At 64.1% G+C, this 27,823-nt stretch overlaps 1 protein-coding gene across 4 annotated transcripts; it reads right to left on the reverse strand.

The window, feature by feature from the left end:
• Positions 1–274: 274 nt before the first annotated feature.
• Positions 275–26,262, reverse strand: TMCC2 (transmembrane and coiled-coil domain family 2). Of its 4 annotated transcripts, none has more exons than XM_080569500.1 (5): positions 25,993–26,262; positions 19,004–19,510; positions 2,429–3,363; positions 2,124–2,259; positions 275–1,560 (listed from the first exon to the last, which is right to left on the reverse strand). In XM_080569500.1, the coding sequence occupies exons 1-5, from the start codon at positions 26,152–26,154 to the stop codon at positions 1,249–1,251; spliced, it is 2,052 nt and encodes a 683-aa protein (XP_080425626.1). In that variant the 5' UTR covers positions 26,155–26,262; the 3' UTR covers positions 275–1,248. The 4 variants fall into 4 exon arrangements, with proteins under 4 accessions (XP_080425626.1, XP_080425628.1, XP_080425627.1 ...); XM_080569502.1 differs by lacking the exons at positions 19,004–19,510; positions 25,993–26,262 and adding exons at positions 10,796–10,898; positions 11,584–11,722; XM_080569501.1 differs by lacking the exons at positions 19,004–19,510; positions 25,993–26,262 and adding an exon at positions 11,584–11,735.
• Between the last annotated feature and the right edge of the window lie 1,561 nt (positions 26,263–27,823).

Genomic DNA, 27,823 nt, shown 5'->3' on the forward strand with positions numbered 1-27,823 from the left:
CTCCTCCGGCCGCGGTCCCCTCCACTTCTCTCCTTGCGGCCGCGCTGAGCCGGTGCCCACCTGGTGGCCCAAACGCTCCCAGGTGTGCCAGCGCGAGAGGGGATGCAGCCACCCCTGCCCCTTTTGGGGTGCCCCCCCAGCCCCCCGCACAGCAGGACAGAAATGCTAAAGGCCAAATTCTCAGCTGAGGCAAACCGGGTCAGTGCCTCCGGCGTCGGCGGAGTTGCGCCCATTTGCACCAGAGGAGGATCTGACTGTGCATGTATCTTATATATATATATATATATATATATTTATATACGTGTGTGTGTGGAGATATATTACATAAATATATATGTAGGAAATAATTTAAGAAACATCCGAGACAGCATGCTGTGCTCTTGTGTAGGGCTGGGAAGGCAGCTGCCCGCCTCCCCTGGCACTACCAGCTTTGATTCACAAATGGAAACAGAGTCTTGAATTAAATTAAAAACTGCACGCGCACGCACACGCACACACACACGACACGTTGCAGAGGCTGGAGGACTCAGAGGCGTGATGCTGGCAAGTCCAGGTGTCCCTGAAGAGATCAGATCGACTAAAGGCAAAGGGTGGGTGTAGGGGGGAAATAAATAAATGAAGGGAAACCAGCAGAGGGGGGGTCTCACTCGTGCCAGTGCTGGTGCTGTCTCTGGCGCTGGGGACAGCTGGTGGCGGGGTCGGCAGGAGCTGCTCAGCCGCGCACGTCCCGCTGCGAGCTCACCGGGCTCAGCGACACTTGCCTTGGACCCATTTTCTCCGTCACCACGTGCTTCGCTTTTGTTCCATCCCCGGACTTTTTACCACCTTGGTCTTTAAGGACGAAAGGAAAAACCCAGCCCTGAGTAACCCCCGGAGCCAGGTTTGGTCCAGCTCGATCCTTCCCGACAGCCCCGAAGCGGGCTCTGCAGACCTTCCCATGGACTTTCAGAACCGAGTGACCTTAAAAAACAGCCTAAAACCCCTAGAAAAACCCGCTGCCACGTAAACGACCAGTTTCTTCCCAAACTCCTCCTCGTTCTCCATTCCGCCCTCCCTGAGCATCCCGCGGGACCGACTCCGCCACGCTCCAAGCAACGGCAGCCAGGCGCAGCAGGGGCCGGCAAAGCGACCGAACCGCGTGCGAAGAAACGACCCGAAGGCTCCAGACTGCTGCGTCCCCCCCTCCCATCCCATCCCCTCCTCCATGGGATACGGAAAGCCCCCAGGCTGCAGCAGCGGGGCCGCGGATCAGCTGGGGAGCAGGACGTGCTCCAGAAAGTAGGTGATGGAGTCCCAGTGCTTCCAGAGGAAGAAGAGGAAGAGGACGAGCAGGGCGGTGCTGAGGATGCGCATGCGGGTCTTCATGAGCGGGGTGATGAAGTTGGCGATGGTGGAGACGAAGACGAGCAGCACGGCCATCAGGGCCAGGATGACGTTGATGAACTTGCCCAGCAGCGCCCGGGCGTTGGCGTTCTCCACCCCTTCCAGCTGCACCACCTGCTGCTGCTGCTGCTGCAGCTCCAGCTTGGTCACCCGCGTCAGGCAGGACTCCACCGCTTCCTGCGGGACGCAGCCGCGTTAGACCCGACCGGGGGCGACGAGGGATTTGGGGATTTGGGGATTTACCCCCACGCTCTGAGACTGCGAAGTTTTGCTTGCGCAGCTCCGACCTGGGCCCAACCTCACCGTGATGGTGGTGGTGGAAAGGGGTTTCCCTCTGCAAGTCCTCGCCCTGTCTGTGCTGCGTCTTTGTGCCACAGAGACCTGTTTGCGGTCTCTGTGCCACACGTTCCGACTGCAGCAGGGGACGTGACCCAGTCCGGGACAGCAGGGGCAATGCCTTGGCTCCTGCGTGGCTCCTAACTGCCCAGCCACCCACCCCGAGCCTCGCGCTGCTGTGAGCACCTCTGGATTTCAGCACAGCAGGGACATGCTGGGACACAGACAGGTGTTTTGGGGACATGGCTTAGGTACCCGCTTTTTGCTGTGATGCTGTCACAGCAAGGACCTCATCTGGAAGGTGCTGACACTGAAAAAGGGCTGCCCCTTGCCTGCGCCCTGTCCCTCCCTGGTGCTGCGGGTGGAGGGCGCAGCGTGGTGCTGAGCCCTGGCGCTCCCTTTACCTGGATGTCCCGCGCCCTCTCGTAGGACTGGTAGGCCACCTTCTCCTCCATGCTCGCCAGCTCCTGCTTCAGGTTGGTCATTTCGTTCTGGTGCAGCTCGGTGAGGTCGTTCAGCTGCTCCTCCAGGCGCTCGTACCTGGGCATGGGGACAGAGGGGCACTGGGGCAGGCAGGACCCCAAAAAGCCCCCACCCTCCTTCCCCCTAATGCTGGGAAAACCATCTGGTTTTCCAGGATGGGGTCTCGTGGTCCCCAAAGAGTCACCCCGGGTGATGCACATCGCCAGCCCGGCCCCCCTGGTCCTACCTGTACCGCTCCTCCTGCAGGCACTGCGTCATGTAGGTGTAATCCCGCTGCAGCTGCGCCTTGAGGTCCTCCATGGAGTCCTCCAGGTGCGACTGGCTGTCCTTGATCTCCCGGAGCTCCTCCAGGATGGTGTCGAAGTTGTTGTGGTGGCTGTCCAGCGTGTTGGACTTGGGGCTCCCCAAACCCCCGGGCCCTGCCCCGGAGTTGCTGCCGCCGGCCGAGCCCGAGGTGGCGCTGGAGCACTCGTCGTCGCTGCCGTACTTGGGGCTGGACACCAGCGTGGCGCTGCCGCTCAGCGCCCGCGACGCCTCCTCGGGGTGCCCGTCGTCCAGCGTGTCCTTCAGGTGGGCGATGTTGTCGGCGCTGCCGAATTTGTTCCGGATCAGGCTGGCGAACTCCCGGGGCTTGGAGACCACGGCGGTGTGGGTGGCCTGGGACAGCCCCGAGAGGCCTCCCTTGACGCCCTCCACCACGCCGCCGCCGAAGCCGCTGATGCTGGAGCGGACGTTGGCGCCCACGTCCTTGAGGCCTTGGTGCATGTCCCGGAAAACATCCTTGGGCTGCCGGGACGGGCCGTTCTGCTCGATCTCCTTCAGCTTCTTGTGGTAGTGCTCGAGCTTCTTGTGCAGCTGCGCGATCGTCTGCGCCGACTTCTGGTTCTTCTTCTCGAAAACCTGCTTGATGCGGGAGGCCTGCTGCTTGTCCGCGTTGTTGGCCAGCTTCAGGTACTCGGCCACGTTGTCGTCCCGCGCCTCCTGCTCGATCTTGATCTGCTCGGTGATCTTGAGGATCTTCTGGTGCAGGTGCTCGATGGCAGCTTTCGTCCGGTGGGGGTCGGGGGTGCCGTCGGGGACATCCAGGCAGATGGGGCCGTCGGCATCGCCGTGGCCGGCGGCGGCGGGCAGGCTGAGCGCGGTCACGTCCCCCTTGTCCAGCTGCGAGCAGAGACACGAGGGCAGAGCTCAGCAGGGGCTAAGCCTGAGCAGCCCTGGGGAGGGGGAGCCCCCAGCGCCACGGGGGTGCAGGGGGGGAACGGGAGCGGCGGGGTGGGGAGGAAAGAGCGGAAGAATGGTTAGCAGGGAATAGGTTTGGAGAAACTGGATTATTTTTTTTTTCTGGCTGCTCAAGCATTTTCCAGCCGTGCCGCTACTGCAGACATCCCAGGAATAAGCCAGCTGGAGGCTGCAGCACCAAATTAATTATCCTTAAAGGCTGGTTTGGGCTTTCAGCAAGGAAAATGCACCGCTGGGAGCTCAGCTCTGACTTTCTGTCCTCGCTCAAAGCAGAGACACCAGCAGCTGCCTCTGGGCTGCCTGCAGCGCCGGGCACCAGCGCCATGGGAGGGGCCGAAATGGAAACCCATCGTCCGATCTGCCATCAGAACGGCGGTGAGCAGGGACTGAGCCACCTGCAGGTAATTCAGTCGTGCCCTCGGTCCTTGGCTCTTAGCCTAGACACAGAGCGGAGTCTTCCAGGGAAGGAGCAGCTTTGCCCTAGCCCCGGTTTGGAAGCGACCCCGAACCCTCGGCAGCAGCAGGCGGGATGCTCAGAGCCACGAGCTGCTTTCTTTCCCTGGGGTTTCTCACCTGGCATCGCTGGACCCCTCTGCAAGCACATGCTGCCACCTACCAGCGCGTTTAGGGATGGAAAACTTTAACTGGGAGAGAAATCCACCTGCCCGAGGCCACTCTTCAAATCCCAAATCCTCCACGCCAACCTCCGGCCCCGCGCTCTCCAGCCCTCGCCGCCCGAAAATCGCAAATCTTCCCCGTCACTGGGTTTTACATGCGGATTCCTATGCAAATCTCCGCGGTTGTATAAATGGCTCCTGGCTTCTAATTAAGAGCTGCTTGAAAGTTAAATACTGTTGGCAGCCCTGAATAATTTCTCATTTCCATCACACTTTCCCCGAATGACCCTTTAATAGGGATAATGCTGCGAGATCATTACTTAGGGGTGTGTTATCACCAGGAAATGCTTTGTGCAGGAGGGAGGAATGTTCTCAAGGCGCTGCGTATCAACGGTCCCATCTGTGGCGAGTCCCAGGCAGGGCTCGGAGAAGCACTAAAAATGCTTCCCTCCCGTTGCTGCTGCGTTTCCTCCTCCCTCGCTGCTCAGCGGGTCTGCGAGGCGGCTCTGCCTGCCTTCGTGGCCCTGGGGTGTTTGTAGGGTGGAAATAAGGCAGGGCTTGTGCTCGCTGGGGACCACCGGGACGTTGGTGTTTCATGCAGGGGACATCTTGCGATGGTTTGAGACTCGCAGCTGGGCAGGGAGGGAGCTCAGGCACCCCCCAGCCCCTCTGCAAGGCTCCTCCTGTCTCTCCATTACTGCCCCGTAACCCGTGGCGGGGCTGCAGGATGTGAGCAAAGGGGAAGAACAAGCAGCCCCCAGCCTGCACAGAGCAACGGGGACAGAGCTGCAGGTGGCTTCATCCCTGATGGACCAGCATTTTTCAAAAAAACCCTCAAACCACCCACCCACCAAAGCCACAGGCTTTGCAGACTGCTCCAGGCTGTCCTCAGTCACCCCGCTCCAGCCCGCGGCCCACGGAAGGGTTTCGCTTTTGTTTCTTATCGAAGGGCAGAACTTGGAAGCGGCAGGAAATTGCTTTTCTCCCAGATGCACAAAGACCAAAACCGCCCTTAGAAAAGGAAGGCGGCCCTGGAGAAGCTGAAACGGGAAACCCAAAGTGGGCCAACGAAGCGAAGAAGACTTCGTCTCTACGAAACGCGGGGTTATCGCGGCGGAGCCTCCCGTTCCACTTATCCTGAAGCTGAATTCGTTACTTCCATGCAATTACGTGGCCGAGGCACGTCAGGTACAACCCCGCAGCACAAGCCCTGCTGGGGACCAGGTGCTGGAAGGAGCCGGGCGAGCAGAGCTTTCGGGAGATACCTGCGGGGATCCGAGCTGTGCATCAAAGCAGCGGTGACGGCAGGGAGGTGAAGGAGCCCTCGTTTGTGGGGAGCTCCTGGGGGATGCAAGGACCTTCAGAGCACTGCTGCCAGGCTCCCAGGGCTTCCTGCAAATCGCTTAATTAGGAAAATTGCTTAAAAGGCATGGCCGGAGAGAGGTGGGGAGACCCAGACGTTTCCCAGGGGCTTCAGAGAAACCGGGAAAGGTTTGGGAAGCACTGAGCCCCGTCTTCACAACTGCCCCGGCTGGGCCCGACCTCATGCAGCGCTGAGCTCCTGCAAATCCAATCTTTGGGATTTATTTGTGGGAGTTTATTTGGGAGCACGGGGGGAAGGGAGGGCAGGATGGCAGCGAGCGGCACGGCCCCGATGCCGCTCATCTGCGCTGACGTGGCCGGGGTGAAATCCCTTCCCCAGGCACCACAGAAAGCTCTGCCCTGTGTGAGGGCAAATCATCCGATAACCCCGGCAGGTTATTGCTTTGAAAGCAACAAAAACAAACAAAAAAAAGCCAATACAGACCTCTGCAGTGTTACCAGGCAGTGCCTGCTAAACCCCAGCAAGCCTAAATGACTGTGCAGCAGATTTACCAGGGGGATTAGCAAAAGCCACACTTTCCCTACATGCAGAAAACATTCTGGAGCCATTCAGCTCCCCCCGCTTGTTCTCCAGGCACGCTCGGAGGGGAGAGCAGGGGCTGATGTGGGATGCAGGAGGAATGCAGGACGCGGGAAGAAAAACGATTCTTATCACCAGAGTTCAGCCCAGGAGAGCTGAGATACGCAAAAGGCTCAAGCTAATAAGCTGAGCAAACAGGACTTGGAGGGCCACGGGCGGGCACAATTATGCAACGCTGCTTTATTTGCTGCTGCAGGTTTGGTGGAAGAGAGCCCAGGTGGCAGGTGAGGAGCTCGGGGCCAGGAGCTGCCCCGTGGGCTGGGGGGGGGCCGGGCTGCAGCCGCGTCCCCGCCGCAGGGCTTTGGGTCAGCCGGCACACCCGTGGGCTGGAAGGGATCGAAACCCGTTGTGAGAAATTGCACAATTATTCCAAAGTTGAGCACAGAGCTCTCGAGACGCTTACTCAAGCTCCCAACTATTCTGCTTTCCGTACGCTGCAGCCCCGCTGCGAAGCGCCGGGGATGAGCTAACGCCACGTGGCCGTGGGGAGGTCAGCCCTGGGGCACTCAGCAATGCGCCTGCCCCCGCGGCCCCTCTTCCTCGGGGCGCTCGAAGCGCTTTACCAGCACAATTCGGCATCCTCGCCGTGAGTCAGGCGCTGCACCCAGCCCAGCACTGCGCAGGGATGCTCGGGACGTCCCCAGCCTGTCCCATCCCCGTGTGCATCCCCAGCCCTGTGCCTCCCGGAGCGGAGCCGCTATTCCCACCACGCTACCCACCCCAGGAGCTGAAAATAGAAGCAGGAGCCCTGACTCACACTTCCCACTCTCCTTTCAAGCCCGCAGCACAGACCGAAGCGGGCAGCCCCGTACCCCCTGCGCCCTGCCCTGCCCTGCCCGGTGGCCAGCACCAACCCCGGTCGGACAAAGGGGAGGGCAGCAGCAGCCCCCGCTCATTTCCCTGCCTGAAAATATTTTTTTTTTCTTACAGGTAAGCAGCACGTTAAGGGTTTCGGCTGACAGCAGAGCTCCCCACCCTGCCCTCGCTGCTCCGGCACAGATCACGCCTTGGGCTCCATTCACCGAGGACGCGTCTCCGGGTCCTGCGGGCAGCACCGGCAAGGAGCTACCGAGAGCACCCGCATTTCTCTCTGCCCCCCTCCCCGCGATGCTATTCCAACCCCGAGGACCGCGGGACCTACCTCCATCGCGGGCAGGGTCGGGTCCCCCAGGACTACTTGGCGTGGGCTCTCCGGCCGCGTCCCCGCCGTGGCGCAGCGCCCGGCCGCGATGCGCGGGCTGCCATGGCAGGGAGCCTGGCCGGGAGCAGCAGCAGCCGCGGGGTTTAGGGGCAGCAGCGGGGACGAGGGGGCTGCAGCCCCCGTCGGAGCCCCCAACCCGATTTCAGGGCTGCAGCCCCCCCGGCAGAGCCATCCCCGCGGCCCCGCGAGCTTTCCAAGCGCGCGGGCAGCGAGCGCAGCATCGGGGCTGAGCTGACTGTGTGCCGCGGGCTTGCCGACTCAGTAAATCCGCCCGAGCTGTTTACAGCTCTCGCCGACTGTAGCTCTCAGGGCTGTAACGCAAGAAACACCCCTCATCCCCCCCCCCCCAGCGGGAGCTTCACACCGCCTCCAGCCCCGACACGCTGCCTGTGCCCTGCCACGGGGTGCTGTGCCGCTCCGCCACCGTCTGCGCCGTCACAGCCCGGGACACGAAGGCTGGGAAGAGCCCGGCTGAGGCGCACACAAAGCCAAATTCCGGGTGGGAGCCACGCGTGGAAGAAATACGGCAGCGAAGACAGGGAGCAGCCGCCGGCCGCATCCTGCAGCCCAGCACCGGCTGCGATCGAGGCCAAGCTGGTTGGATCCTCACCTCTCCGGGGTGAGCCCCGCTGCGGGGGGGTCCCCAGGGGGAACGGGGGCAGCGAAACCTCCGCGCTCTCTGCCTGCATGTTTAACGCCCACGGCTGCCTGCGAGCGCGGGGTTTGCTCTCCGCTCCCTTCCCGCTCTCCCGGGGGGCCCCGTCCCCAGCTGAGCGTGGGCACCCACCGCGCTCGGGGCTTGCCCTGCGCGGTGATGCAGGCTCGGGGCTGGGGGCTTACGCTGGCAAATATTTTGGAATGAAACCCACCACGGTTTGGAATCGCTGTAAACTTCCAGAGCCCCAGTTTTAGCGCGGCAGGAAAAAAAAAAACAAAAAACCAGCACTGCACATGGGGGAGCTCAGCCCCCCGCAGTCACTCCGGGGTTGTGGTGCTGGGGGCCCTGCGTCTGGGCCCCCCATTTTGGAGGTTTTTGCGGGAGCGAAGCAATGTCGCTGCCTGCCCACGCCAGCACGTGCTGGGGGTGCAGCGAAACAGGCGCCGTGCAGACACGGCGCAACCACAGCCCCCGGCACAGCGCCACCTCGCACTGTCCTAAAAGCCAGACAGCAGCCTGAGACGGTTCCTGTAGCCCTACCCAAAAAAACCACGGCCACCAAATGGGTTTGGGAGACAGAAGCCAGGAACCAGCCGCTCGTGGCAGCCTGCTCGGAGCGACGGGGAAGCTTGCACCGGCTGTGGGAGCCGCTGCCACGGGAGGGGGCAACGCCGAGAGCAGCCATTCTGCCCACTCGCCAGCTCCAGGTGCTTGATACTCGGCTTTCTCTTAGCCGTGATTCCCCCACGTGCAATTAAGGCGGTATTAAATGGCACATCTGAGAGGCAAGCAGGGCTGTGGCAGGCTCTGGTACTGCAGCAGCCCACAGCCACCCGTCAGTCACCGCTTTATGCCGGGGCCAGCGGAGCTTGTGATGGCCAAAGCCAAAGCCCTGGGCGAAGAAGGAGACCTGGAGCTGTGCATTTGTCTGCTCCCAGCTCCCAGGACCGAATACGAGCGGCTGAGCGAAGCAGAATTCGAGCCCAGAGCCTTACCCTGCGCCAGACCAAAGCCCCGAGGGCACCGCGGCGATGCTGGGGCTGTCTGAAACCTCAAACCACCTGCGACCACAAGCGGAGCATCTGCACGGCCGCAGCGCTAAGCGACGAGGATTCATCTGCGGTTCTCCGGCCAGGCTCTTTTTCAAAAAAGGCATAACGACAACAAGAGCTCGGGAAGTATTTTGAGCCACACATTTAATTGTACGGGCCAGAGCGATGAGCTGATCGTGACCCAGATCCATGTTTAATGGGGAAGGCCGTGCTGTTCCCGCAGCTGAGGCGAAGCAGACAGCCCGCAGCACGGCTCAGCCTCGCCTCCCGTCACCTCTCGGGCTGTCCCCGCGTCTGTCCCTGCCCTGGAAGCGCACGCTGCCGCCTCCGAGGCGCTCTGGGTGCAGACGTGGGCTCTGGCAGGCCTGGGACGAGGGCGGCTGCGGGCTGCCAGTGCTCCCGGGCTGCAGGACCGCGTGTGGCTGCAGATAAGGGAGCAGCACGACAGGAGGAAACGGGCACAGGGGCAGGGACACGTTTCCTGGAGCCGCCCTCAGCCTCCAGCCGGCACGGCTGGACCCGGCGCATCCTCCTGCACCAGCACCGTGCCTGTGCCCACAGCTCTCCGTGCTGTGAGGCTGCCAAAGCACAGTTCGACACCCCACTAAAACCCTTGGTCCCCCCGAGCGAGGGACCCGCTGCGACAGCGACGCGGTGCATGGCACCCAGGAACAGCCCCGGCAGGGCTGGCAGGCGATTTCGGGAACCAGTGCTCAAGGGTGAGGAACAGACGGGCTGAATCCAGCCCCCAGCAGCGCGGCTCGCCCGCCCTGTCTGCCCAAGCAGGTCGGGGCTGCTGGCCCGAGGTTGGGAAGTGGCCCTGGAGGGGACCGCTCGGTCCCCACGCCCCAGCCCCGGGACACGCAGCCCCATGCCAGCCTCAGCGCCTGGGGACACGGGGACCCTGCAGGCCACAAAACCCCTACGGGTGCTTCCTACACGCCGCACCCGCAGCAGCCCCCGTGTTTCTCAGGTCTGTCCCCTCGGATTTTGCAGGCAAAACCTTCCTCCCTGCGTCTCGCCGAGTCGGCACGAGCAAGCTGCGTGCCTGCCAGCGCCGTGCCCGAGGGGCAGCGGGCTCCGATGCAGCCCTACAAAGGGCACGGACCCCTCTGAGAAGCGCCGATTCCCCCCTACATTAAACCCCCCGGGAACAAAAACCAGCCGTGCCTACCACAGGGTGCTGAGCCCTCCTTCTGAGGAAGAATGTGCCCTCGCCAGGGCGGGTCCTGCAGCCCGGCCAAGCCCCGGGCAGCGGATGCCTACGGACGTGACACATCTCCTATTAGCGGGGGACGGTCATCTTCGGCTCTAACACCTCCTAACGCCGCTTCTCGTTTTAGCACAGCAGCCAGAGGTCACTTCCCATTACTCTTCCGCGGCCTCAGCAGGGCAGGAAAAATCCCCGGGCGCACGAGGAACTCTGGAAACCCCCTCGCTGCTCTGTGCTATTCCTTTACCTTTCCCTGGGTTAAAGCGCTCAGCAGCCCCCAAGCACGGAGCAGCCGCGCTGCGGTCGGGGAGGAGGGGGCTCCTCGGGGCTGTGCCCCCCCGGGGGCAGAGGAACCCACCCGTGTGCAGCTCCTCAGCGCATGGGGAAGGCCAGCAAATGATGGAAGCAGTGGCAATGCTGCCTGTTAGTGCCCCGCAAAGCGAGGGAGGGCTGCAGCACCTCCGTCCCCAAGGCACAGCTCCCTCCCGCACGGGTGAGAAGCCCACGGCACCCTCCAGCCCCGGGACGGCTCGGGCAGCCTGGCTGTCACCCACGGGGGTCTCGGCACAGCCGTGGCCCCAGCAGCCCGGCACAGCCCCGGCTCCCTCTGTGCCAGAAGGAAAAAGGGGGGGGATTTGCAAGGAAATTACCCGAGACGCCGGCGGCGGACTCCCCTTCATCCTTAGCACCGGTTCTGCTTAGGAGATTTGAGTCCGCTGCTTAGAAAGTGGGAGCTATGTTTTTCAGGCCTGCCTGTAAGAGGCAAATTTAGAAATCAATCAATCCCAGCTCCCGTGCGAAGGAAATCCCTGGATTGCCACAAAATCGCAGCACGTTCGGTGCGTGCTGGGGCTGAGCGGTGCAGGATCCAGCCCTGACTGCCTGCGACATCCCTGTCCGAGCACGTAAACCCACAGACAGGTCAGCCAGCAGTGCAGCACCAACACACGGCGAATCTGGGGCTCGGGCTCTGCCTTCGCTGGCTGTGCCGTGCCCCTGCCAGTGCCTGTAACCGGCTGACCCAGCCGGGCTTAGCAGGAGCACGCGGAGCCTCAGCTTAGCCGAGAAGCGTGGACAAAAGAAAAGGGGAAGGAGCAGCCAAGCTGTGCTGCGGGGTGTCCACGACGGGGCTGGGAAAGCTGCAGGCAGATTATCGGGAGCTGGGATGCTGATGGAGGCGAAGACCTGCGAACCGAACCGTTCCTAACCCCCGCTTCCCCCGATGCATTTGGAGTCCAAAGCGGGAGACCTGCTCCAAAGGAGACCTGAAACCTCGCGACCAGCGGCTGCACCGACCCTAAGAACCAGCCAGCCCCGCGCGCATCCTGACCCAGCACCCAGGCACCACCCCGCTCCTCGCCCCGTGCCCCTGCGCACCCCGAGGTCCTCGCCTCGCCAGCGCCTGGAGGCTGGAAGGAGAGCAGGGGGGGATACTTACAAAGACACCCAGCAGGGAATTTAAGAGCAGTATCCTCTTCCCAGGGCAGGAGTCGGGAGGGTGCGGTTCGGGCATGAGGGTGCCCTGGTCACTCCTGCAAAGCGCCGGGGCGGTGCCGCGCGGGGCGGCCGGCTCCTCTCCCTCTGCCATGGCTGTGGTTAAGGAGCGGAAAGGGGCAGGGGAAGGCGCAACGTGCGTTTGCAGAGGAGGCTCCGCGAGGCTGAGAAGCAGCCAAGAACAAGCAGCGCAAGGCTGGCGAGCGGGGAGGGAGCCCGGGGGAGAGGCAACAGGCTGGGAGCCGCAGGGGCCGGTCCCGGCGCCGAGAACAAACGGCACCGCCGTGGTGCCACACCGGGCTGCCCTCGGCACCCAGGGGACACCAGCTGAGCACGACGTGGGCTCGCAGGTCACCGCGAGGGGCTCCTCCGCAGGGACCATCCCTCACAAGCAGGGCCCTGCCTGCGCTGGGAGAATCTGGGGGAAAATTCTGCCTCTTCTTTTACCGGAGGGAGGGACCCCAGGAGCTCTAGGGGTGGTGCTGCCACTTCTCCTGCTGGGTCCCGTGGTACGAGAGGTGCCAGCAGCAGCCCCAGCCCGTGCTGCAGCTGGATGTCGGCGCTGCTAACAGCTGAGCCGGTGCTGGTGCTGCCGTGGGGGATCTGCAGCTGCTTGTATGGGAAGGGTTCGCGGGTGGAGGTAGGGAGAGGCGGACGCAGCAGGGCGAGGAGTCCCGAGGCAGGACCCTGCTCTGCTCATCCTGACTCAGCCTCCAGGAGCCCAGTTCTGCTCCCGGCCCCACCACAGCCCCCAGCTGCCGCCTGTGAGGGGCTGGGGGATGGACGCAAACCCTCGCCCACCACCCACAGCCTGCCCCATCCGCCCCACCGGGTCACCCCTCCCCACCCCAGCCCACGGCCGGACCCGCGCCTCCCGGGCCGGGCGGCAGCGTGCGTTTGGCATCCCCTGCTTGTCGGCGAGCAGGAGCCGGGGGTGGGCTGGAAACAACAGCCATATGTCAGAGAAGGCTGAGGAACACGATGTCTTTTGCTAGGGGGTGAATCAGTACGAGAGCCTGATATTCTTCTTCTCCTGAATTAATTAAGCAGCAATCCCGGGTGTCTTTGTCTTCGCAGCTATTATCTGCTCTTCCCCAACCGCTCCTCAAAGCGCCATCCCCATGGAGGGAGGCGACGAGTCCCCACCACCGCCACCACGCAGGGACCGTCGTTCCCTTGTGACACGCAGGGACAGAGACATGGGGACCGACCTGCACGCCAGCGCTTGCCCATGTCCACCTCCGCAGTGCCCGACTGGGGCTCGGTTTGCCGAGGAGCTCAGCAGCTCCTCCCGAGACCCGCGGCACTCGTGGGGCTGCACGGGGGCAGCGGGGCATCGCCGCTCCCACTTTTCCCACTGCAGTCACCGCTGGCCTCCTTCAGCTCCTTCCTCTGGGATTTTAGCACCACCAGAACCTGCCCGGGGTCTGGGTGGGAAAGGAGGACGCGCTTTGCCTTTGTCAGCAAATCCTCCTAAAGAGATGCAAGGAACTTCACCAACAGCATGGAAGCGTTGGCCCCGTTCCCAGCTGGGGAAACTGAGGCAGGGAACGAGGAGAAACCCTACCCAAAGCTCCCAGCAGCATCCCCCCGCCCGAGCCACACCACCCGTGCCACCCCCGCGTCCTCCTCCCCAGCAGGGACAAAGGATACTCCAGAAGCGCCGTGGAGCAAACCCGGCTTCCTACCGGCAAGCTCCTGGCACCGCGGCATCTCCTGCCGGAGCCGGGCTCGGGCTGCTCAGCGCCCCGAGGCGCCGTGCCCGGGCTGCGCAGGGTCCCCGCCGTCCCTCCGTCCCTCCGCCCGTCCCAGTTGTCGACTGAGACAAGTTGTGGGTAACCGGAGCCGTGGGAGGCGAGCGAGCCGTCCGTCCCCTCCCCGCCCTGAAACCCAAGGCGCTGGGATGCCAGCGGAGCCGAGCCGGGGCAGGCAGCGCCGAGCTGGACGCCAGGCAGCGAAGGGGAGCTGAACTTTGCCTGAGTGCCCCGAGCAGCGGGGCGAAGGCTGAGCCGTGCCGCGGCACCCGGCCGCTGCTCGCCTGCTGGGGCTGCCCGGAGCCCCCCCCCAAACCCCCCTCTGTGTCCCCAGGCCAGCGGCACCCCCGCAGTGGGTGCTCAGGGGACGCCGGTGTCTCCCCGCTGAGCACAGCCGGCCTCACCCTGATATGGCCGCGCACACGGTGGGCACCTAAATATAGCGGGGCGAACCCTGCCCTGTGACCGCAGGGCTGGTGCCTCCGAGGACACCGGGGATCGGGCTACAAGGACTGACCCCCCCCACCCCAAAGCAGCCACCCCGAGCGCAGGCTGCGAGCCTGTAAATTCGCGAGGCTCCATCCGCGGGCCTGAAGCTGGGACGCGCACGAGCCCCCCCCCCGCCGCCCCCGTCCCCCCGCCGTCCCACGGGGGAAGCACCCGCGCCGGGAGGGCCGTGGGAGGCGCGGGGCGGTGGCAGCCGGTGCTGTCACTTCCCAGGGGACGGCGAGGGCGGCGGGCAGGGAGCCCGGCGGCGGGCAGGCGGCCTCGCAGCACCTTCGCAGCGCCGGCTGCGGGGTGCGGCACGGGTCCGGCCGGCGAAGGCGAGCGGCGCTGAGCGCTGCCGCGCGTGGTACTTGGGAGCGGGTAAGTGGGGGAGGGCAGCGGGGCTGTGCGAGGCACGGCCGGACAGACGGACGGATGGACAGACGGACGGATGGACAGACGGACGGATGGACAGACGGACACGCGTGCCACCCGCAACCACGCATGCCGGTGCGGTAACGCTGCCATCTAACGGCAGGATCCAGCCCCCGGTTCCCCCCCCCGCCCCCCCAGCCCCGCCGCCCCTGGGTTTTGGGGGGGCTCACCCGGCCGTGCCCCATCCCGCAGGCCCCGCAGGCTTCCGCGCAGCTCCCCGGCAGCAGCATGCCCACGGCCCCTCCGCGGGGACGGGGACGAGGGTCCCCCCGGGGTGCTCGGTCCCCGCCAGCACCGGCTCTCGGCTGACCCCGCTGCCGAGGGGGGGCTTGGAGCCCAAGGTGGGGGACCCGCAGCCGCCGCTGCCAGCTCGGTGGCCGGGCCCGGCGGTAATCGCCTCCTGCCCGCCTGCCCCGCGCTGGCGGGTCACCAGGAGGAGATTAGCGAGACAAGGGGGCAGCTCTCCAGCACGCTCCCATTGCCATGCGTGCCCCGCTCTGCCCTGCTCCTGCCACCACCCCGCGTGCCCCCAGGTCCGCAAGTCAGCACGTCCTCGCGTGAAACACAAGCACACATGAAGCACATCCCGGCAGAGGCACAAAGGTGCGCCCCGAAAACACCACCTGGCTTTGGGCAGCAGGCAAGCGAGCCTGAGGGAGCAGAGGAGCTGGAAACCCAGCGCTGCTCCCTGCCGCCTCCACCCGCACCCCGGGAAGGGGCTCCCCCAGGACACCCGAGGGGCTCCTTGGGGAGCAAAATCTGGTTTAGGGCAATTTTTAGAGGTCAGGCAGATGGACTAGGTGACATATGAAGGTCTCTTCTGAGTGAACTGTTCTATCCTATCCTACCCTACCCTCCCCTCCCCTCCCCTCCCCTCCCCTCCCCTCCCCTCCCCTCCCCTCCCCTCCCCTCCCCTCCTCTATTCTGTTCCAAATCCCTGGGCACGCAGGGCACGGCTGCGATTCCCAAAGCAGCGTCAACCTACAGAACCGCAGGTCCCAAGCCATGTGCCATTGCCCGCAGGGGGCAGGGGACAGCTGTGCCACCTCCCTCTGATCCCACCCGCACCTCTGCTGCTTTTTGTGCCCAACGGGGGAGGCCGGGGGCAGCCACAAAGACGTGTGCTGCAGGTGGGGGCACCCCCGCAAAGCAGAGCCGTGTCCCCAGCCGCGTCCCCTGCCAGGCTGCGGCGCGCGGTGACGGTGCCAGCCCTTCTCTGGGGGGCCCGAGCGCGGCCCCACGCGGCTCCGGTTACCGCTCGGGCAGCTGTGCCGGGGCACGGGACGGCTCAGGCAGCGCGGCTGCGGCGTGGGGGCACACGGGACAGCTCTCCGGTTACACCGAGCCCCAGCCAGAACCAGCACCCGGTGCTGAGCGCCCAGACTGCCGCGGTCCTGTCCCCGTGCCTCCGGCCGCCCATCCCGGCCGCTCCCCGCCACGGCTCCCCCGGGCAAAGCCTCGTCCCCCAGTGGCTGCCTCCGGTGGGGAGGACACGGGGTGGCCCGGAGCTGGTGGGGACCATGGGGTCTCAGTGAGGAAGCAGCTCAAAAAGGTGGGGAGGGCAAACCGGCAGGAGCCTAGAGGAAAAAAATAAAACAAAAAGGCAAGAGCTGCTCAAAAACTGAGGCTGAGCAATTCCGCGAGGGATTAATCCAGCACGCGCGCTCGGGCTGTTACGCAACGAGTGGAAAATTCAGCATGAAGCTTCTGGGGAAAACGGTTTTTCTGCAAGGGCCCTCGCTCCCCTGGGGCTCCGGCTTCCAGTCCGAGGGTGACATGGGGAGACTAAAGGCCGTGGTGCCCTTGGTGCGTCCCGCCAGGCTGCCGGTTCGCCCCTCCAGGTGTCTGTGGGCACGCAGGGGCTGGTTTGCTTGTTCAGCTCTCTGCAGGACCCTGCCCGGAGCCTTGCACCCGGGGAGCGGCGCGGGCTGGGCTTTGCAGAGCCGAGGCTTCCTCCCAAGCCCCGGGAAGAAGGTTTTCCTCCCGCCCGCAGAGATTGATTTTCAATAGCGTGCAAGTGCCGAACGCTTTAATCATCCTGCAAGGCTCCTGCCTGCCCCGGGACCTCGGTGGCTGCTGGATTCGCAGCCGAAGGAAGGGGCAGCATTTCGGCCAAGGCCAGGTGAGGCCGATGGGCTCTGCAGGGCGGTGCCAAGCACCCACCCCCCTGGCACCCTCTCTGCCCACGGTACCCACGGAGGGATGGAGGAGGCAGACGGAGGAGGCGGCGGTGCCCAGCCCAGGCAGGATGGTGCTGCAGCCCCGGGACACGGCGGCACCGGCAGCCCCTGCAGAAGACGAGGCGGCTGCGGGCAGGAGGCCGGCCTTCCTTTGGGCCGTGGAAAAATAATATGGCATGAGAATATCACATAGCTCTTGTTTCTCTAAATAGCTCTTTTTCCACTGCTCCACAAAGGCGCCAGTATTGCCTCTCTTCTTACTACTCTTTGTGCCATATGCAGTTAATTATTCATCCCTTTATTGCGCTCTGTGCCGCTCCGTGAGCAGTCCCGGACCCGCTCTGCTCCCCCCTCGCTGCGGGTGCCAGTCCCGGTGCGAGCTCCTTTGGCTCAAAATTTTGTCTGCAACCACAGGGGAACCAGCAGGGCCGGGCTCCTTGCAGGGCAGAAGCCAGGGGCCAGCTGGAGGAAATTTGGGCTGCGGACGCTGAGGTTGGGCACCTGAACCGGGCCCTGTGCGGGCGCAGCTTGGAGGAGAGGGAGCGGGGAGGAGCGGGGCTGCCGGGGCAGGGGCAGCGGGTCTGGGTCTGTAAGTGAGGAGGAGGAGGACCTAAATAGCTGGTTCCTGCCAAGCTGCAGCCGCAGTGACGTGCGTCTCCTCTGGGGCCAGATTCCCACGTCCCGGAGGCGCCCCCGTCCCCACGCCGCTGTCGCAGGGACCGGCGCTGGCACCTGCCACGAGCCGCCAGCGCCAGCTGCAGCCCGAGGCGGCGGAGCAGGAAAAGCCGAGCAAAAAGAGAAAGAAAAAGTATCTCGTTAGCCTCTTTCCATTACCTCACAGGGCAACGGGAGCATCCGGGTCAGATTTCCCTCTCGGGCACTGAGCGCCAAGGGGAGAGAAGCAGCTTCGGGGGGCGCAGGGAAAGCATCGCCCCGAGCCCTGCTCCTCGGGACCTGACACCCCCTCTGCTAGCGCACCCCAAAGCTCTGCCCAGCCGCCTTCATCCTATTACTGAGCTATTCCTGGACACGCAAAGCATCTTAGCCATGTGCTGCCGCCTCCCTCCTGCGACCTGCCGCCGCTGCCCTTCCTCTTTTGGTGCCGCTGAGCCCCCCAAAACTCAGCAGCTCACCCGACAACGCAGGCAGGGGCTGCCTGAGCCCACCTGGCCACCTCCCTGCCCCAATCCTCAGCTTTGCCAACCCACTGCTGGGACTTAAATTATAAAAAGTGGGATGTTTCCAGCCCCCGGGGCTGCGGACGGCTGACACCCACAAGCTCCAGACACTAAGAAAAGAAGCCGACACGGAGAATCCTTGCAATCCTTTATTTCCGAGTGCTGGGCTAAGGATTCTGTGGCCAGAGCAGTGCCAAGCCCAGCGCATTTTGGCAGGGCTGAGAAGCAGCAGGGGACGCCACGGGGGCAGCCCAGCCCCTGGCAGCAGCCCCCTGCCCTCCCGGCACCGCTGTGTGCGCCGTTCGCCTCCCGCCACCCGCGCCTTGTCCTCAGCGTGCCGTGCGGCCGTGCTAATCTCAGCTGTTTCATAATTAACAGCGCTAAACGCGAGACGGAAACACCAGCCTCTCCGTTAGCTATGCACGGCGCGGTTTAAAAATCACAGCGGGGGGGGGTGGGCACCCATTCGCAGGCTCGGCCCGGCACAGAGCAATTCTCTGCTGGGCCAGGGCTGGGCACGAGCAGCCCCACCAGGCAATTTTGTCCACAAAGATCTCTCCTCCTTTCACCCTGCCTTCACCCATCCCTGCACCTTTAAAATAACCGGCTCTGAACGCAGCCTTGCTTATCCCCATCCCTTCTCGGCGAATAACCAAGCTGGCGTCCTTGATGTCTGTCCAAACTTGGATTCGTCCGGGCTGTGGCCTGAGGCTCTCTGGGTGTCCCGCTGTAACGGTTAGCAGCAGGGACTGGGTGCTGGGACTGCTTCCCAGCATGAATTTCATTCTCGAAATCCATCTGCAGGCCGGGACGCGGGGCTGAGCACCAGCGCCCCTCAGCAGTTTCTGCACAGTAACCCCCCTCTGGGTTATCAGCAGATCCAACAATTGTTTGACAGTCAACAGGACAGCAGTTACCTCCTCAAAGAAACAGATAATCAGCTCGGATGGGAAATATTTGTTCACAGCAAAGTGAAAAATCAGTGTTTTCAGTCCCTGCACCCTTCCTGCCCCAGCTCTTCCAGGAGAAAACCTGAGCCCAGCTGCACGTGTGGAGGAACGGGAGCAGTGGTGCAGGTGGCTTCAGTGCTGTGCTAAAGACCTCAGGTGGGATTCCTAATAGGATCCCTCTCTTACCAGGCCTCCTCCATCCCTCAAACCTCACTCTGGGCCTGGGCATCAGCACGTCCCTGCTTTCCCCTCCCCTAGGAGAGGCACAAACCCCGGCAGCCTTCACCCGGGGGAGGAGAGGAGCCGTCCTCTGCAAGCCCCCTGCACCCCGAGGGAACGTCTGGCCCCGTGCCCCCCGCCGACCCCCCGTGGCAGCCCTACCTTATCGGCCAGGCTCTCGGTGTCCTCGGTGAGCAGGTAGACGGCCCCGCTCTCCGCCAGGAGGATGGCAGTGTCGGTGGTGGAGGAGGACCTGGGCCGGCCCTGGTGCTGATGCAGGATGGCGGTGAGGCTGCTGTCCTGGGGGGCTTTTCGGACGAGGTGGGGGCTGCCCTTTTGGGGCTCCAAGGAGCCGCTTTTGGCCCGCCGGCTGCCGCTGTGCAGGCTGGTGCCGCGCTTGATGGAGGGGCGCGAGCGGATCTGCTGCAGCACCCGGTTGAAGGCGGTGGGGCGCGCCGGGAGGTCGTGCAGGGAGACGGCGTAGGAGACGCGGTGCATCTCGGGGGAGCGCTCCTTCTCGTCGGGGGAGTCGTGGTCCGACAGCCCATAGTGCGGCGGCAGCGAGTCCTGCGAGTTCTGGTGCTCCCGCTCGCGCGACCGCCGCCGGCTGTGGAAGAGGTGCTTCAAGCCGTGGCCGAACATGGAGCCTTCGGACAGCTGCTGGATTTTCTGCAGGGGAAGAGAGGAAACGATGCCCCGTTACTTTTCCGAAAGGCTGGCGTCACCTCGCGCCCAGGGCTGTTAGATGTTGCAGCAGTTGGATGTCACAGGTGCCCTGGCAAGTGACAAATGTCCCCCCGGGACGTCCCTGGCACGGCTCGCGCCACAGCTGTGCGCCGCAGCCCACCGCGCGGCTCTGCTGGACGGTGCCCGTGCCAGCACCGCACCGAAATGGGATGCTAAGGGGCTAAAGAGCTTCGGGAGGGTGCTGGGGACCCTCGCACCAGCCCAAAGGGACCCGCCGGGGGAGGCAGCCCTGCTGCGGCACGGCTGCTCCTACCCGTGGCTGTCCAACGTCAGCGCCCAGCTGGCGGCACGGAGGGCTGAGGACAGGCGAGGTGGCTCGGGATGGCTCAGGGCTACGGCTCCAGCAGCACCACCCACACCAGGGGAAGGTCTCTGACGGGTGCTGGCAGCCCCAGGAGCTGCAGGAAGCCCCGTACAAAGCCACACATCCCTCTGAGACACCTCGACCCGAGGGGCAGCAGGGGCAGAGCGGCATTTTCTTCAGCAAGAAAACCCACGGTCACCCCCTGCCTCGGAGCCTCGGCCGCCAATGCGCTGCCAAGAGCCAGCTCCTCTCCAAAACGGGATTTTCCACAGCCCCCTAGCCCAGCACGGACCAGGCTGGCCCCGTTAACGGTGACACCGCGGCTCATGGCCAGGGCAGCCTCACCCCCCCCAGGAACCAGCAGACAACGCGGCACGAGCCTGCTCCGCTGCTCTCGGCACCGTCTCTGTTTCAGAGCTAAGCGAAGCACCCGAGCCTTGAGGCCGGCGATCGCGACCCTGCTGCGGTGCGGGGACATTTCACCCCTGACTCGGTGCGGCTGGGACCTCCCCCTGGGGGTGCCGATTCCGGCAATCGCAGCGCCGTCATTTACTCGTGCCTGAAAACAAGCGAGCGGCAGGCTCCGAGCAGGGAGCTAAGAACAGCCCCAGCAGGCACGTGGCAAAATCCCGCTTTTTCAAGGAGGGGTCAGGTCTGGGACCGGCTCCGGGAGCTGCGGGTGGCCACGGGACTTCGCGCCTGTACGGAAAGGACCCCACCTCCTAAAACCCCAGGCACGAAAACCCCAATGTCCCAGCCCGTAAGGGCCTAATTCGCATCACACCCGCAGTATTCCCGAAGAATCGGGGTGTTACGGACAGCAAGGAGCTCCCGTGTCGCTAAACGCTGCAGGGAAAGCCCTTAATCCTTCCGTTATCCGCCCGTAATGAAAACCTATATCCTTGTGGTTTTTCCCCAGAAGTATAGAATAAATCCACGGTGCCGAACTGCTACTCGGGGAAATTGTGATTTAAATTTTCTTCTATTTATAGAGTCTCTATGGAAACAAGAGAGAGCATTAGGTAGGTAGTAACGCCAAACCCCCAGCTTCCCACCACCGAGGGTACGGCGCAGCCCCGGGCGTGCAGTTAGCCCCTGGGAAGGTGCGGGTGGGAACAAGGACGCTGCCCTGCCTCGGGGAAAAGGGGGAGGAAACCAAAGCGAAGCCTGCCATGAAGGCACTCCTACAGCAGCGGCACGGCAGGGGGAAGGCGGCTGCTCTCGGAGCCCGGCAGCTCCATCCGATAGAAATTCACCTTTTTGGAAAAACCAACACAAAACCAACACCTCTCCTTGGGCCCCCTCCAGCTTCTCCCGAGAGAACCCTTCAGGGGCTCCGCCGGGACTGGGGAGATCTGCGGGGAGGGAAGGGAAAGAAAGGGAAGGGAAGAGCAACAAGGAGAGGTAGAACCGCGCGATGGTTATTGCAGAACATTTCCCGCTGTAAAAGCTCCGCTTCCTGACGTTACTCCGGGGTCTGACTGCGCTCCCAAAGCAGAGGCATTTTTCTGGCACGCGGCCCCCAGTGGCTCGGAACAGAGCGTCTGCACGGGCTATTTTGGAACGGCCGTTGCTTAATAACTGATGCAACGGACACGGCGGTTAATCCGGCTGCGTGGCCAGCTGTACGGCGCTAGGGTTATTACCGAAATACATCTTTTTGGGGTCTGTTATTAACGCGGGCAGGGGCTCCTGCTGACGCCAGGGCCTGGTTTCCACGGACTTCGAGGAGCTGCTCCCGGTTGGCGTCCCTCCGCGAGCGGACCCGACCTCGGTTCGGGCTGCACAAAATCCCCCGTTTCCAGCCCACCGCTCTGCCTGGCCCCATGGGGACACTGGGGCTGGAAAGGACCCCAGAGCCCCCCTTGATCCCGAACCCATGGATCTTGCAGGAAAGCACGGATCCCGATGACCGTCCCAGGATGCTGCTCCCCTGCACCGCGCTGGGGGACCGCTGGGTTCTGCCCTTGATGCCCCCCCTGTGCCGAAACCTCCCGGTTCCTCCCTAAATGTTTTTTTCTGCTCTCTGCTGGGCCCTGCCCCAGTACCCAAACCTCCGTTCTTGGGTTTCAGATGCGCAGGGAGGGGATCTTGTTGCCATAACCTCCCAGCACAGCCCCACGCTGCGCAGTCCCGCTCAACTCTTCTTCTTATTAATAATTATTTATAGCCCTGGCCCACCCAGGGGCTCCAGCCAACACTCGGCAGCCCGCTGGAAGCACTGCAAAGAGACTGGAAAACCCCCCCAAAGCACCCCAAAGCATCCATCCCGTCCGACACCCAGCGTTTTAGGGCACGGGGGGAGCCGCTCCTACCAGCACCCCGCAGCCAGGCTGGGGACCAGGGCAGGGTCCCCCCCCCGTGGGGCAGCACCGAGAGCTTTCACTCCGCCGCCGCGCCTGGAATGAGCCCTGGGAACGCGCTGGGGTCCCAGGAACATCTCCTGCCCAGGAGGGTGCTCTTCTCGGGGGCTGGGGGCTCAGCGTGAAGCCCCCAGGTGGAACAGGGGGGGACCCGCTGGGGTCCCTGCCGGCACCCCGAGAGCTCTGGGGGAGGCGGTGACGGATGAAGCTGCTCCGGTGACCACGCTGCTGCTGCTGCTCGAGCTGCTTGACAGCAGCTCTGCTCCGCCAGCCCCAGGGGACCCAGCTCACCTTGGCAGTGTCCTTTTCAGACCAAAATACGCTCGGAAAATTGTTCGTGCGAGGGATTAAATATAAATGTACCTCGGCGTTCAGAATAGGGACCAGCGACCTTTACGGAGAAGTGTCGTCCTCTACATCCTGCCCCGGGAAGGGGCAAAAAAAATGAACCCAGGCAGCGGGACGGGGCTGCCACGAGGGAATGGGGGGGTTCACGTTTCCCCCCGACCCCCCAGCCACCCCCCTCCCGGCCCCACTGCTCGGGGCAGGGCACCAACTGCACCCACAGCAGGGGCTGCGCGCCCCATGGTGGGACCTCCCCGTGTCCTTCATGCCCCGTGCCCCACGAGAGGCTCCAGGAAGCCCCCGGGAAGCTGATTTTCCTTTTGCGTGGGTTTGGATCAGGCCCGGGGAAGGGGAAGGGCTCAGGACGGCGCCCTGGAGTCGCTGCTGCTCTTTTGGGTTCTGGGTGCGAAGGAGGGAGTGGCCAGAGCCGTGAAGATCGAGACGGTGGAACTAGAGAAAGGATGTCAGGCTTCGACTTCCAGCCCTCCGTCAGAGCAGCCCCTCTGGGAAAATAGAAGGAAACCCAGGGGAAGCGCTCAGATGAGAGATGCTCAGGGGAAGCGGGAGTGGGGCCGAGCAGGGAACGGCTCCGGGGAGGCACCGCGGGACCCCGGCAGCCTCCAGCCGGAGAGGCCCGGCTGCTTCCCTCTGCAGTGTTTTGTATGGATCCAGTCACTCTGCTGCAGAGCACAGAAATCGCTGCCACCCAACATATTTTTAAGCAGAACTATGTGTCATGCATCTGCTTTTGCCAGAAGTTTTTTTTTTTTTTTTTTTTTTTCCCCTAATGGAGCCCTCGCTCTCGGCAAAGGAGCTGGATGTGGGGCTGGGGAAAGCGAAGCGGCCGTGGGTTTGCTGGGGTTTAGGGGACGGAGACAACACAAAGCAGCCTTTTGTTTCCAGGTCACCAGCTCAAAAGCGTCTTAAGCGTTAAAAAAAAATAAATAGTTGACATCTGACGCTCGCTGGCCGCCTGCTGGGAGCTGAGCTTGCGGGTCTCGGTGCGGGGCACGAGGCCGGCCCGCGGGGGCCGGGCACCCCCAGGCACGGCGGACGCGGCACGGGAAGAGCAGCTCCAGCGGGTTTGGGGCAGGAAATCCTTCCGATTACGGTTTGCTTCTTAAAGCTGCCACCGATCGCAGCGACAGGAGGCGAAGCGGCCGAATTCGCGGTGGCGGTGGCGGGGCCAGGAGCGAGCAGCCGGCTCCCCCGCGGAGGCTGCGGGCAGCACCGGGCCGCAATTCATCCCGCGCTGCGCCTGGCGAAGCAACTTGGAGGGTTCAGGCAATTAATTGCCGAGCTGCAAACGCGTTAAAGGCGGGCATCAAGAGGCGAACCCGCACCAGGGCACCGTCCCCACGTCAATAAAATCAATGGCACTTTGGCTGCCGGTGTCGCCGCGAGCTGGACCAGGCCGAGCTCCAGCCGGGGCTGGACGCGCCATCCGAGGGACGTGGGCGGCTTCCCGGTGACAGCCCCGCTGCCACCTCCTCTTCACAGCAGGGCCACGCCGGGCAGCTTGGAGCTCCTTCAGCCCCTGTCCCCCCCCCCCCCAGCTCTTTTTGGTTTTGCACAGGTGAAAACGGACGCAGGCGGTGGGACGGAGCCCGGGGACCACGCGGATGGGAGGCAGCCCTTGGCCAAGCCCAGGTGGCACCTGAGCCCCCTCGAGGTAAGGGAATCCCACCCCAAAAAGCCCCGGGTGACCCCAGGCACCCCTGGACGTGCCGTCCCCTGGCGCAGGGCTGTCCCGTCCAGCTGTTAGGGCAGCGGCTGCGCCCCACGCCAGCAAAGCCAAGGCCACCTCGCAGGAAAGGCACCACCCGGGCGAGGAAAAGGCACGGCGCGTCGGCGCGGGAGGCAGCCCGCACCCACGGGGCTGGTCGTGCTCAGAGCAGCGGGGCTGAGCACGGGGACGGGGGTTTTGTTTCAAGGCTGCCGCTCAGGAGGAGGGGACGCGGCCCGGCAGTCCTGGCGTCCCCCCCCCACGGTCCCCTTCCTGGGTGCCAGGCTCCCTCTGGGCGGCCAGGGCCGTTTCCCAACTTTTGTCCCGGTCTTTCTGAAGCCCCAACCTGGAAGTGCCGCCGAGCCGCCGCCACCCCGCGAGCACGCCCCACGCTGCGGCGCCTGCAACCCCCCCCGAGGTCCGAGCAGGGAATTCAGCTCTGCGGGAAAACCCACCCCACGCCACAGGGACCTTTTTTCGAAGGGCGGGGGACCCGAGCTGCTCCCTTCCCAAACCCCCCCGGGAAATTTCTGCCCAAACTTCAGCCGGGACCGGCTGCCCGTACCCGTGCCGGCGGTGCCGGCAGTGCCTCCCGCAGCGCCGTGCTTGTTTTCCTCATTAACCGGACCCAGCCCGGAGGCACGCAGGGAGCAGCCCCGGGGCTGCAGCCCTAACCCTGTGCCCTCCCGCACAGTAACCCCAGGGGTTATTTATTAGGGTCTGCTCAGCCCCCCTGCATGGGGACGGTGCTGTGACCCTCCTGGATCCCAGGGAAGCCCGCTGGGGTGATGCAGCCCCCCCAGGAACACCCCACAGCGCGACCCCCCTGCCCGCAGCCCCCTTGCCCAGGGCTGGTGGTGACACCGGGGTCCCCCCAGCTCTCCCACCCTGCCCTATTGTTATCGCTGCTTTTGGGGGCCGGGGTGATGGCCTCGGTGGTGCTGAGCCCTGTGTGTGTGCTAACGGGCCGCAAGGCATCCCCAGCTTGGGGGGTGAGCACTGCCGGGGGGCACCCGCAGCCCGGGGCATGTCCATCCCCGGCAGCGCCCCGCTGCGGGAGCGTCCCTGTCCTGGAAGCGTCCCAGCTGGGACCTGCTGGGGCCGGGAGCATCCCAGAGCATCGTCACTGCAGGACCGTCCCCGCCCTGCGACCGTTGTGGGACCGTCCTCATCCCGGGAGCATCCCCCAGCCGAAGAAATCCCCAAACCAAGAGCATCCCAAGAGCACCCCCAAGCCAAGATCACCCCCAAATCACGAGTGTCCCCATCCCATGAGCGACCCCAAACCAAGAGCATCTCCATCCCGGGTGCGTCCTCACCCAAGGTGCACCCCCAAACCAAGAGCACCCCCGTCCCAAGAGCACCCCCATCATGGGACCACCCCCACCCCAGCAGCCTCCCCATCCTGGCAGCCTCCTCACCCCGAGAGCATCTTCACCCCAAAGGCGTTCCCCTCGCGGGATCCGCCCCCCCCCCCCCCGGTGGGAGCACCGCGCGCCCCAAGGTGACACCAGCAGCGCCGCGGGGGTGCTGGGACCCCTCCGACCCCCCCAACCCCAGCGGCTGCCCGCCGCACCGGTAACCCCGAGGGGACCCCCGGAACCACCCAGGGGCCCTCACCCCCCGGTCCCCCCCCGGTCCCCCCGGTGCCCCCCCGGCGCCTCACCTTGAGGTCGGGGGGCTTGGCTCTGGGCGCAGGCCCGCCGCCCACCTCGGGGGCCGCCGCCTCCCCTCCCTTGGCCTCCATAGCGGCGGCACCGAGCGGCTCCCCGGCGCCTCCGGGCTCCTCCTCGGGCTCCCGCAGCTCGTCCGACCGGCACCGCTTCATGCCGCCGCTCCGCGCCCCCGACCGCCGCGACCGGCGGCGCCTACGGCCGCAGCACCGGAGGCGGCGGCGGCGGGGGGCGGCGGCAGCCGGGCGGCCGCTGCGGGGCCCGAGGGCTGCGCGCCCCCGGCCCGGCCGCTGCTGCTGCTGCCGCCGCCGCCGCCCCGCCGGGCCCGGCCCGGCCGCCGGCCCCGCGCCGCGGCGGCCCCGCGCCCCCCGGCATCGCCGCCGCCGGCCGCCGGCACCGGGCGCGGGAGCGGGAGCGGCGGGCGGCGCGGCCAATGGCGAGGCGGGGAGGGCGGGGCGGGGGGACGCGATTGGCTGAGGCGGGGCGGGGCTGGAGAGGGGACGGGGGCTGGGGGGGAGCGGGGGGTAACGGGGGGTAACGGGGGGTAAGGGGGGGGTAACGGGGGGTAACGGGGGGGTAACGGGGGGTAACGGGGGGTAACGGGGGGTAAGGGGGGGGGTAACGGGGGGTAACGGGGGGTAAGGGGGGGGGTAACGGGGGGGGTAACGGGGGGTAACGGGGGGGTAACGGGGGGGGTAACGGGGGGTAACGGGGGGGTAAGGGGGGGGGTAACGGGGGGGGTAACGGGGGGTAACGGGGGGGTAACGGGGGGGGTAACGGGGGGTAAGGGGGGGGTAACGGGGGGCAAGGGGCACCGGGGGGCGGCCTGTTGGTAGCTCCGGTCGCGTACCTTGTGGCCGTTCGTTGCCCTTTAATTAATTCATTCACGTTTGGGTAATTTAGTCTTTTTCTTTTCTGGCGGATTTTTTTTTTTTTTAATTTAAATTAAGCAATTGAATTTTTGCATTTAGTATTTTGGTTTTCTGGACTTTTTTTTTTTTTCGTTTTTAAGCCATTCATTTATTATTTTTAATTTGGCATTTTTATTTTCTGGCGAGTTTTAGTTTTAAAATTATTATTTTTTAAGTTAGTTTTTTATTTTCTGGTGTTTTTTATTTTTAATTATTTTTTCAACTTCATATTTTCATTTCTGGCCGGTTTTAATCTTTAAATTATTCTTATTATTTTTTAATTGGGTAACGTAGGGGCAGTTTTTATTTCAAAACGAATTTATTTTAATCTGCCACCTTTATTTTCTGGCGTTTAAACGTTTTTTAAAATTATTTTTTAATTTATTTTTTTTTTATTTTCTGGCGGATTTTTATTTTGGAACTAATTAATGAATTTTATTTTCATATTTTTGTTTCTTCCCCCGTCCTTCCGCACTGAAGCGCGCTGTGGCCCCATGCAGGGAGCTGCTGGCCGCGGCTGCCCTGCCCGCGGTGCTTCTTTGCCCCTGTCCCGGTGCAGCCCCGAGGCCGGGGCCCTGCTGCTGCCACCCGTGTCCCCAGCCGCGTCCCCACCCATGTCCCCACCCGCGTCCCCAGCCGTGTCCCCAGCCGTGTCCCCACCCGCGTGTGCCCCATCCGGGGTGAGCAGCGAGCGGCGCTGCCAGCTGCGGAGCTCCGCGACGGGCCTGGCCGGGCGGCGGCTCCCAGCTCCGCCATCCCACGGCACGACGTTTTCGCCAGGCTCTCTTCGCGCCAACAAGAAATAAAGGGCCTGGGAGCAGCGCGGGGGGGGGGGGTCTGCAAACAAGCGGCCGTGCCAGGAGTCTGGGATTGTGTGGTTCTCTAAAGCCGTGGTCCTGTGGTGCTGGGAATC

The sequence above is a fragment of the Anser brachyrhynchus genome (assembly GCF_964034855.1).
Source record: "Anser brachyrhynchus genome assembly, chromosome: 27".
NCBI classification, from domain to species: Eukaryota; Metazoa; Chordata; class Aves; order Anseriformes; family Anatidae; genus Anser; species Anser brachyrhynchus.

What these genes read in the sequence shown, in the direction of transcription:
- TMCC2 (XM_080569500.1), bottom strand. Translation starts at nt 26,154, where the DNA reads ATGAAGCGGTGCCGGTCGGACGAGCTGCGGGAGCCCGAGGAGGAGCCC. An exon ending in CCGAGAGCCTGGCCGATAAG is followed by an intron (nt 3,364 to 19,003) that starts GTAGGGCTGCCA and finishes CTCTGCTCGCAG; the next exon opens with CTGGACAAGGGGGACGTGAC. An exon ending in AGAGGGCGCGGGACATCCAG is followed by an intron (nt 1,561 to 2,123) that starts GTAAAGGGAGCG and finishes TGCGTCCCGCAG; the next exon opens with GAAGCGGTGGAGTCCTGCCT.